Below are 10,988 nucleotides of genomic sequence, written 5' to 3'. Positions count from 1 at the left end.
GCCAGTACTTTCTGGTGTAATTGATTTAACATAAAAAATTGAATGCATTCTAATATCTCTCTTAAGTAATAAGACATTTCATCAAATGCTAATCTAGCTAGCTGTTTTCTTTAAGGTGAATCTGGAAACATCGGTCCCTTGTGTCTCGGAATCTCCGGATGTAGTCGTTAACCGATTCATCATTCCCTTCTCGCAGAGCTACTAGATCTACCAAGTCTAACTCATAATCATGAGAGAAAAAGTGATCATGAAATTTTTGTTCTAAATTCCCCCACGAATAAATAGAGTTAGGCGACATCGTGGTGTACCAAGCAAATGCAGTCCCAGGTAGAGACAATGAAAATAAACGAACGTGAAACGCCTCTGTATCGACCATTTCTCCTAACTACGCTAGGAACAGGCCTATGTGCTTGTGTGTGCTTTTACTTGCTCACCAGAAAATTTTGCAAAATTCGGGTATCCTTGTTCCCTAGGGGTACGAGTGGTAATCAAATCGAGTGTCACAGGGTTTCCGATATGATTGCCTCCAGAGGATCATGCTAACTCCGAGCTTATCTCGGAACACCCCAACTATCTCTTCCTTACTATGTCAATAGCGGGCAGTGGTAGTCCACCGGCCCTTTGGTACAACGTAGGTGTGGGTGTTTGGATATTATGTCATCTTCCTACCAACGGATTTGGGTTCCGTGGGGCATTAATGCTTGCCTCTAGTGTCTCATATGGCTGGTCATCTCTTTTCGGGCTTTTAGGGAGGGGGGAAGTACTCGCCCCATGTGTTTGGGTTGCCATATTTTGGTACTGGGTTGCCGTGGGGTGTAACGGAAGGTTTGGCTTGGACGGGCGTAAAGATGAGGAATGATAATTAATATTACGTTTTGTATACTCTGTGTCGGATTGTCCGGTCTGATACGCGGACCGTCTGGCTGTGTGCGCAGAATGTCCGACCGTATAGCTAGACCGTCCAGTGATGTATTCAGAATGTCCGACCATATACGCAAATGGTTCGAAAGAGTCTGTTAGGGTTTTTGCAAAATGCGGTGGCCCTGGCGCGGACTTCGGTAACTCAGTTTGAAAAATAGGGCCAGTCGTTGGTGGTCCGGACAGTCCGACCGCGTGCAAATCGATGGATTTACCCCTGATTTGCGCAGGAGACTGTAGTTGTCCATGATATATGCCCATCGACATCCTGTAAAGTGGTTGGGATTGGTCATGCCAATTTACAACCGATGGATCATGTGCATTTTCCCTAGTCTTACCCTGGTGCGATGGAAAACTAGCAACATCGGATTTACTAAATACACGTGCTAGCCTGTTATAATCCTCTTGCATACCCTTAGTATTTGTTGCATTTGTTCTCGTTACTCATCTACGTAAGATCTAAGGGATTGGATTTCGTTTGTTTTACTTACTTTAGGAGTAATTGTAGTAGGTTGGAGCAAAACCAGATTAGTTGCCCGCTGCCGAATGTCTTTTTGATTTTGATCCACCTTGAAGTTAGCTAGGAACTTCGCATGGGCCTCCATGATCAGCTGCTCCTTGTGCTCCTCGAACTCTCGCTGGTCCTCAACCGACGGAGTTTCCATAATCGACTCGATAATGTTGCTAGGAGAGACGTCGAAACTATCCTTTGAACCGGTTATCAGGGGTCGATCTGATAGATCTTTACGCCTTGGTCCCCAACGGAGTCGCCAAAAAATGTGTTGACGCCGATCTGGGCGCCAATCACCGCGATGAGTACCGGCGACGGTGCTCTCCGCGGAAGCGTGGACGGTCCGTGGCCGAGAGTCGGACGGTCCGCGACCCGGCGCATATGCTAGGGTTTCTGCACAACGAGCCGGACGGTCCGCACGTGAGCAGAGGCGACAGATTTCTCCAAGTCTCCAACAACACTTGGATCTCCTTCCCGGGAGGAACCCTGTCGGGGATGAGAGATTCTAGGGTTTGTCTTAGGATCGACATGCCACCCAAGACACCTCTAAATGACGTAGAGCCAGAGAGATGTGAAGATTAGAAAAAGAGGTCTATATTACTATCTACTCCTAGGGCAAAAGGTAAAGAACGGAAGATAAATTGATTGTTTGATCGATTGTTGGTTCTTCAATCGGTTGTACCTCTTCAAATATATGATGGGGAGGTCTAGACCCGTTCCTAGGCGTTCTCCAACAGCTCCCACGAGATAAGAGGGATAAACACGCGAGGAAATAGGAGTTTAACCACTTGATCTAATCCTATCAAGGACCGTCCACCCCTATAGCCGGACTGTCCGCGGGCCGAACCGTCCGGATCTCAATAACGGACCGTCTAGTCATGCTCAGTGCCACAAATGGTGCTCAACACAGGCTTTCTACGGAAAGTTGGATGAGATGAACAGCGATAGAGGTGGATATGACGCCCGGCTCGGTGTGGCTCGCTGCTATACAAGTCGAGTCATCGTCTGAGCGTCGAGCCTCATTTGCAAGTTCGACTCGAGATAAGCTCCCGAGCCGTAGCCATGATAGCAAGCTGGCACCAGTTATGAAGTTGGATCGACGCCCTGCCCTGAACTAGCTTTAAACTGGCTTTCATATATAGGAAATTAGGAGAAATATTATTAGGAATTATTGAAGATACTCTTACAGTCTGTTTGATTAGTGGAATAACCCTGTTCGGAACCAGGTGATCCAGCATGGACTCACTCCTTGTAGGTTCGGATGGGAGGAATGAGTTGGTCCACCTGTTTTGCGAGGAATGGGTAGTTTCTAGATTTTAGTTTTAGATCGGAATGAGGGTGTCAGAGCGGGAATTCTTCGGCCGGGTGGCGGAACGCACCCACCCTAAATTCTAAGATGAGGAGGGGCATAAGCGTTTTGCTTGCTAGATGGAATCGAGAAGATCACAAGAACACACAAGGGTTTAGAGTGGTTCAGGCCGCCGGAGCGTAATACCCTACTCCACTGTGTGATGTATTGAGCTTGAGAGCTTGTATGAACTTGTGAGTTCGAGTGAGTGTCTAAGTGAGCTTGAGCCTAAGTTGGGTCTGCCTTGTAACGTCGTGTACCCTCCCTTTTATAGCTCAAGGGGGGCACGCACAAGGGTACTGAGCCCCGACATGTGGGCCCAGGGACAAATGGAGGGAAGCAACTAATGCCTGTAACACCAGGGTGAACTCTGAGCGCCATAACGCCCGTAGCGCATACAGTGTTGATATGCCGCCGCAGCTTCCTTGGTACGCGCGCGTCATGATGAGTGCAGCGCATGCGGCAGCATGGGCGTATTGCCTGCCGAGGAACGGACATGCACGCCGCCTGTAAGATGGCCTGGTCATCGTCCGTTAGCGGAGTGGACATGGTACATTTAATGCTGAGACGACACATCGCCTGCCAGTGGAGTGACAGGGCTCATTAAATGCTGAGACGGTACATCACCTGCCAGTTTGACAGGCGGCGCGCCTTATCCACAATAAATGCAGAGGACGCGCTGCTTAGAGGCCTTACGTCAGGCTCCGCCCGCTGGCTTACGTCACGGCCAGTGGGCCACGTGGCAGCATCGGGTCTCCGCCTGAGCGGGGAGCAGAAGCGTACGCGGTATGGTCCGAACACGTGTCAGCCCCGAACCTCGCCTGGTCTTGATTAAGGTCCGGGTTTACACCACCTACCCAATAAAACAAATATATTTTTATGTTTCATTTTCTATACTTAGTCATAATATAAATATTTTTATCAATATATAGAAAAAATAAAATCAGCCTGATCTAGTTCTAGCTTGCTGTAAGGCCTAGCACGACACGGTGATTAGTCGGGTTAGACCAACATGAGCCTGGTGGATAACGGGTTAGACCGGGTCATACTAAACTGTGCCAGACTGGTCGGCCATCAGATTCTGCCCAATTGAACATGTATACTCACACTAGTGATGCGTCCATGCAGGCAGACGACGCGCAATAGAGACGATGGCTCGTGACAGGTGTCAGCACAACAGAGCTATCAGCCTGTTAGACCATTGATTAAGATACATGACTTTCTAATTTGGTAATTGCTAAATTTGGGATTCGTTAGATTTAATTAGACACTGTAGGTGTTTGATTGAGGAGTGGAGGGACATCGGTGCAGGTATCGGTCGTGGCATCACGACACCTGTAAGACCCCTCGCTACAATCTTCAAAATCCGCTCGGATCTTTCAGATGCTCATTATGTTTAAACAACAATCCATTTATACAAGGTCTATGATTATTATTTAAGCGAGTTATGAGATAAGTTATAAAAAATAATACGACTCTTTTATTATGTACTAGACTGCACTATTTGCAGAGTTATTTGCAGAGTAAATGGACACTGTTGTATAAGACATTATTAACATTCTTTTTGAAATAAACAATATTATTAACGTTGCTCTAGCTGCTGTTTAGAATTCTATCCGACTCAGAGACGTTCGGCTGGAAGAGAATCAAACGTGCCTGACCGCTTCCTTGCATTGAAATTCGACGATCGCGTCATCAGAGCTGCATCATCATCCACGACCACGAGCCACCAGAAAACACCTACCGGATGGTGCACGAGGTGTCCGGAAAGAGCAGAAGCATCCAGGAGCCCTGCCGCAGCCGCATGCGCCAGCGCGCGCGTCACGTGGTCAACTGACCGAACCCGGGGCCCCTTATGCCAGCGCCCACGCGGGGCGCGGCCGAACCGAACACCCCAAGTCCCAACAACCCCTGCAGCTCCCTGTCCCTCGCCGTCGCCTGTTGCCCACGGAAGCACCAGCCACCAGGCACGGACCACCCAGCGCCCGACCGGGTCCGTCCATCCCGCATCCAAGAAGCCGCGCGAACCGAGCACGAATCCATCGGTCCAGTCCAACCCGACCCCGCCGCATCGCGCTCGTGCCGCGTACCCCACCAAACCAGGCACCAGGGGCAGTCACCCACCCACATGCCACACGCTTTCGCCCCCCTCTCCCTTTCTTTCCCTCCAAGAAGAGGGGAGGGGATCAGCCGCGCCAGCGCCCACCAGCACCAGACCAGGCCACCCATCCGCTGCTGACAACCTGGCCCTCCGACCGCGCCGTGGAAGGTACGCGAGGAATTGGGTGCGGCAGCTTTTGCTGATTCGCAGCCTTTTCTACCGTGTTCTCCACTCCCCTCCTCGACTCCTCGGCTCATCCACGCAGAAGAAAAAAAAACCCGGCCAATAAATACAGCGGATAATAAAACCCGCAGCAAAAATCGCGCACCTTCCCCTCCCCTACCCCTCGTCTGCCCCTGTTACCTCGCGCGGTTGGCTGCGCCAGCGAGGCTCGTATCGCCCTCCTCCTCGGCTCCTCGCGCCGCTTACTTCTATTCTATTTTGCCCGGTCCCATAAATTCGAATCCAAACGCGCGACCATCGCCGCTGCGGCCGTGGGAAAGGAAACACAGAAAAAGGACAACGCCGTCGTCTCTTCCTCGCACCAGCCTCCCGCTAGGGTTTCCCCTCTTCTCGGTGGAGGCGCCGCGCCTCCGGGACCTGGATCCTATCAGGTGAGTGCTGCTACCTCGGCCTAATCTGTCGTCCTTCGGCGTCGGTGCCGGGTGAGGGATCTCGAGCGCCGTGGGTGGGGGGTGGGGTGTCAATTCGTTTCGTCCGGCTGCCAGGACGCTCCCGCCGGCTGGTTTTCGGTGGGGACGAGGCGGCGGTCCAGCTGGATCGTCGGAGGCGGAGTTGGGGCTTCCTCTCGTACGCGTGATGGAGCTGGTCGGAGTTTTGGTCAAATTTTTGCAACGGAGCTGGACGTGTACGATTCATGCGTTCCTTCGCGCGATTTCTCGTATTGGTTTGCAATCACAGGGTGGGGGAATATTGAGCGTTTTCTCCTTTTTTTGGGACGATTCGTCTGCATATCACCATCGCGTATTGTCATGCCGGTGCCTTTTTTAAAAAGGATACGTGTTCGGCTAGAAATGCTTCCGAATATTTTGGATCGGAATCCCCCAATCGTGGCATATTTCCCCCACTAGGAGCAGGGCTTGATCTATTCTGACGTCGAATTTCGCATGTCAATTTTGATCCAGGTCCACGCTGATGCCAGCGAGGTGCAGCCGTCTTTGATTCCCCTCCTGTAGCTGCATCCTCATGCCGACCATCACGCACTACGTGCTGGATCCCTTCCTCGAGACAGGGTCGCCTGCGCAGGCCGAGAAAGCCACGCCCAAGCCGCCGCCCTCGCCTCCAGACAAGGCCACACCTGTACCGGTGGCTCCTATTAGGGCACAGACGTCGCCGGCATCACTCTATGCCACGCCTGAGAGCACCACCTTGCCCGACTCACCTTCCTCGTTCCCCGGGACCTGGTCGCCGTACATTATCAACCATAAGAGGCGGGGGGCCTCCCTTGCCAAGACCGTTCCTCAGGGTGACGTTGGAAGTGAGGGCAGCCAGCCAAAGCTCCCAGTGATACTGCCTGCTCTGCCTAAAGGGGGTGAACCCACTGCAGTGGAGGAGCCTGAGTTTGCGTTTCAGCAATCAGGGAATGATCAAGCTGAAGGTGACAGTGGTGTGGACGAGGCCCCCATCAATGGGAAAAATGAAATGCTGCTGAAGGGCAAGGGACCTGTGACAGCCAAAAATGAGCACGAGCAGCCTGAGTTTGAGTTTCACCGTGGAAATCTTGAAGCACTAGTGAGGCCTGTTAATGTTGGAAGGCCTTTGATTGGCGGAGCACCCAAAAATGATGAGAGTGACACCTTCCTTGAACTTCAGGATTCCATGAGTGTGGCTAGCAATACTGAAACTGATGATGCTGGCACCCAAGAGTGGTGGTGGAAACCGAGTTCCCCTCTTGGGATCTCTGTTGGCACACCCTGTGCTGAATTCTATGATGCATTTGAAGGTACCAATCAGTTTCTTACACTTCATTTGTCAGCTATTTTCCTGTTTTTCTAGCTATAACTCTACCAGGTTTCCATGGTATTAGACTGTTAAAACAACATTGAAAATAAGCATTCTAGTGAGTCAATATTATTTGCAAGATGCTTCCTGCAGATATTCTTTGCAGGCTATTTCTAGTTCACTATAGCAATACCATATCTATTTAAAAGCTGCTGAAAGGGTATGGATATGAACTAAACTAAGTACCAACTGGTAGGAGAAAATATCCTGGTCATGGGTCTCTTAAGATGTAAGGTTCATCATGTTCTGCTTTTTCGTATAACTTTTGTTATAGCGTTTTTAAAGTAGAATTCATCATAGGAGTTTACCCATTTGCCAGATTGACAATTTTCTCTAGTCTTAAAATTTTCTTCTTCTGATATATTTAATGTGCAAAAATAATGCTCACAGCAATTTTTAATGTTGTTAGAGGTATGCAAAAGTCATCCTTTCTACATATGAATTTCCACGATATAAGTTAGTTGCAGGCTAGAACTAGAAATGTGGAGTACGTGTAGTCTCTCCCAGTTATGCCTTTAGCTTGGTAAGGTTTGATTTTTTTACAATAGCCATTGTTCCGATTTGCCTCAGTCATCTTTATTTGGTTGAATCTATCTTCTTTTGAACCGTGTGATACACTGCAATCGTTTATTCCGCTGCAATGACTGATCACCATGAGCTAAGGTCTTTTACCCCAAATGAGGGAACTGTTTAGGATACATTAAATGTTGCATGGAGATAATTTCTGCTATTTTTTCTATTTACTGGGAAAATTGCTATGGTGTTTTTGTGCTAACTTCAATGGTATTTGCCAAACTCAGAAATATCAAGTGATGGTGGAACTCGATCTTCACGGGCCATGGATGATGACCTCCGTGAAATGAGGTTAAGCCTGTTGACCGAAATTGAGAGGAGGAAGCAAGCAGAAGAAACACTTGAGATATGGCAGAAGGAATGGAAGAAGCTGAGTCACCACCTATCACATGTTGCCTTATCACTTCCATCTCCAAGTATAGCTGAGGATACTGATGATTCAAGCGTCGATCCTGGTGCTGAGTTGTGCCAGCAAATAACTGTTTCACAACTTGTAGCTGCTGCTATTTCCCAGGATTTTGCTCGTGCTGAAGTTGCTTCAGAGATGGAAGCCGTGATTGCCACAAAGAACTTCGAGATTGCAAGGCTGTCGGATAGGGTCCAGTACTATGAAGCTGCAAACAGGGAAATGTCCCAAAGAAACCAAGAAGCTATCGGTAAATACTTTCTCCATTGCAATTGGCTATATTTATATCAGTGCTCATTTTTGTACAGAAGATGACCTTGAATAATACTATTTGAAACGGTAACACCCCTATGAAAGTATTATATAAATTCTAAGGTAGTTGAGCAGCCCTTAAACAAAATCAAGGGCACAAAATCCTCCTACTTGACACCTAAGTCCTAGGTGGTACCCTCCCTTCCTCTTGTTCTTTTAGAACACTGTTGGCTGCATGCTTATTAAAACGACGTTAAAACGACGTTTAAACGTCGTTTAAACTATAAAACGCTGACAGGAAGTGAAACGACAAAACGTTTTACGATTCGTCGTAAAACGTCGTTTAACGTCGTTTAAACGTCGCGTTTTGACGTTTAAACGCGGTATAGAGTGAAACGCCGCGTTTCGGGCGTTTAATGCGTCTGCTGCTAGAAATTGGCCCAGCCCAATTAGAAACTCCCGCCCAACCCGCCCAGGCCGCCGCTACAGGCCGCACTTTCACCAGCCCAATTAGTAACTCGCGTTCTCACCAGCCACCGCACTCCAGGGCGCGCTCCAGCCTCCAGGCCGCCGCTGCTCCAACCCTCCTGCACCGCCCGTCCGGCGCCGCCAGGCCCGCCTCTGCGTGCCGCTGCTCCAGGCCGCCGCCGCTCCAGGCAGCTACTCTCCAGGCCGTCCTCCCTCCAGGTCGCTGCACTCCAGGCCGCTCCAAGCCGCTGCTCTTGAGGTCGTCCTCCAGCCCCGCCTCAGAGCCTCTGTGTGCCGCCGCTCGAGGCCGCCGCGCTCCAGGCCGTCCTCCCTCCTGCGCCGCCCGTCCGGCGCTGCCAGCCCCTCCAGCCCCGCCTCTGCTGTCCCACTGCGGCAGGACTACAGAGTACAGAGATTGACTGTCCCACTGTTTGGTATTTGACTTGATATAATTGCCTGAAATTATGATATATTGAAATTTCCCTATGTTGTTTAAAACTACGTTTAAACTTTGTTTAAACCGTTTAAAAGTTAAAACTCACCCATGAGCGTTTCAACGTTTCGTCGTTTTAATAACCTTGGTTGGCTGTATATAGTTTTCAGGTGTTCAATAAATTATTTGAGAGGTGAACATCTGTGGGAACTGGATGCAAAAAGCTTACAGACATTCTATGTTGGATATGCAAAAGATATTATTTGGTTCTAACTAACATGAAATATGTTGTCTTGGCAGTATTCCTCATACTCTCTTAATTAACATAGAGCTAATTGACTTTGTGTAATGTAGTAGAATTAAGGCCATGTACGCACTGCACTCATCCACTTATTGATATCTATGCGTATCAGTCGGCATTAATCAAGGGTTGGTTTAACTATACTAGTGTTGGCTGCCTTGCACTTGAGGGAATTTTTTTGTATTGGTAGTTTCTTTAGTACTGTGTACTTTTGTATTCCAGCTTATTTCTGTTTGCATTTTTTTATTGTGGTTTGCAGAGACGTCAAGGCAACAACGCAAGGAGCGTAAGAAGCGACAGAAGTGGTTCTGGGGTTCAGTTGGGCTTGCAGTCACCCTTGGTGCCACGGCCATTGCCTGGTCTTATCTACCTTCATCGCAGCCCCGAGCTAGTGCAGATTCAAATAGTACCGTCAGTGACTAGAGCTAGGATGAAGATACTCCCTCCGTTTCTTTTTATTTGTCGCTGGATAGTGTAAAATTGCACTATCCAGCGACAAATAAAAAGAAACGGAGGGAGTATCTCATTTCAGAAGCCTAACAAACCTCTAACTATACTCCTAGAGGAGAAAAAAAAAACGTTGTATAAGTTCTCTTTTGGTGATCGTCCATGATCGCTACAATCTTCATTTGCTGCTTTGTATGTAAAAATGTTGGGTGGGCCATCTCCGTCAGGATTGGCTCCATTCCAATCACCGTAAATCTCTGCATAGATGATTCATGGTTGAGCAAATAATACAAAGGGATGTGGATATGGTTAGTAATCCATGCCCACCGACCCCACTCGAGGAGTTGATTTTGCCAACCACAGTTTTGTTTTGCTTATCTTTTTTGCAGTCCGTTTAGATCCTTGAAATTAAATTCCATTCTAAAAATAGTAATTTAGACAAAATTTAGTTAAGCTAATATATTTTTATGCAAAATTTTTTTATACTATCATTAGAAATATATTTGTAATACTATTATTAATAATACGTATGAAATATTTATGTGCTATATTTTTATTATAGATGAGTAAGCTAAAGAGCGTCTTATAAATTATAAAATAGAAACATGTTCTTTTAATACATAAAATCATTTTTTATATTTCATTTTATGAATTTAAGATAGAATTATATCTAAGCTTTAGAAATTGATGTAATATTAAAATCCTAATTAAATAGATTACTTTATTAAATAAATTCTAAATCCTAAAATATGAATAGATTCAAACAACCTAAAAGAGATAGATCCAAACAACGTGAACGAGATAAGAGATTAGCATCAGATTCTCTGTTCTTTGGGCTTGTAATGCATATGTGGTTCCGTAGTCGAGGGCTATCTGAACCCCAAACCCTCTGTGGCTATTACAAAGAGCAACTAAAATACTGTCAGTTTACTTGAATTTAATTCGTACCGATTTCTACTGGTTTTATAATATTTTTGTCTGACTTTAATGAAATGAACATACTCTGTGTCCTGAGCAACAGAATTTACACATTCTGTTCTCATTGGTCTTTAAATTTTATAACGTTGCTGGACACAAATATAGCACCTGACCGTTATTTCTTGCACGAAACGTTTAGGTAAAAATACATGTAGGCCCTGTTCGTTTTTTACTGCACCCGTATCCCAAAATTGTTTCAATTGATTAAAATTTATATAAATTAGAGAAAC

The 10,988-nt window shown here is 47.2% G+C and overlaps 1 protein-coding gene across 1 annotated transcript; it reads left to right on the top strand.

Annotated features, from left to right (window-relative positions):
* The first annotated feature begins 5,375 nt into the window (after positions 1–5,375).
* On the top strand, positions 5,376–10,137 carry LOC100274590 (uncharacterized). The gene is made up of 4 exons (NM_001148943.2): positions 5,376–5,492; positions 6,024–6,841; positions 7,701–8,129; positions 9,593–10,137. The coding sequence occupies exons 2-4, from the start codon at positions 6,085–6,087 to the stop codon at positions 9,754–9,756; spliced, it is 1,350 nt and encodes a 449-aa protein (NP_001142415.2). The 5' UTR covers positions 5,376–5,492; positions 6,024–6,084; the 3' UTR covers positions 9,757–10,137.
* The last annotated feature ends 851 nt before the right edge of the window (positions 10,138–10,988 follow it).

Source organism: Zea mays, chromosome 5, assembly GCF_902167145.1.
Source record: "Zea mays cultivar B73 chromosome 5, Zm-B73-REFERENCE-NAM-5.0, whole genome shotgun sequence".
NCBI lineage: Eukaryota > Viridiplantae > Streptophyta > Magnoliopsida > Poales > Poaceae > Zea > Zea mays.
The sequence above is the reverse complement of the archived record's forward strand: the minus strand, read 5'-3'. Positions and strand labels throughout refer to the sequence as shown.

Coding starts and splice junctions, on each gene's coding strand:
- LOC100274590 (NM_001148943.2), top strand. CDS start 6,085: ATGCCGACCATCACGCACTACGTGCTGGATCCCTTCCTCGAGACAGGG. Junction 6,842..7,700: donor ATTCTATGATGCATTTGAAG/GTACCAATCAGT, acceptor TGCCAAACTCAG/AAATATCAAGTGATGGTGGA. Junction 8,130..9,592: donor AAGAAACCAAGAAGCTATCG/GTAAATACTTTC, acceptor TGTGGTTTGCAG/AGACGTCAAGGCAACAACGC.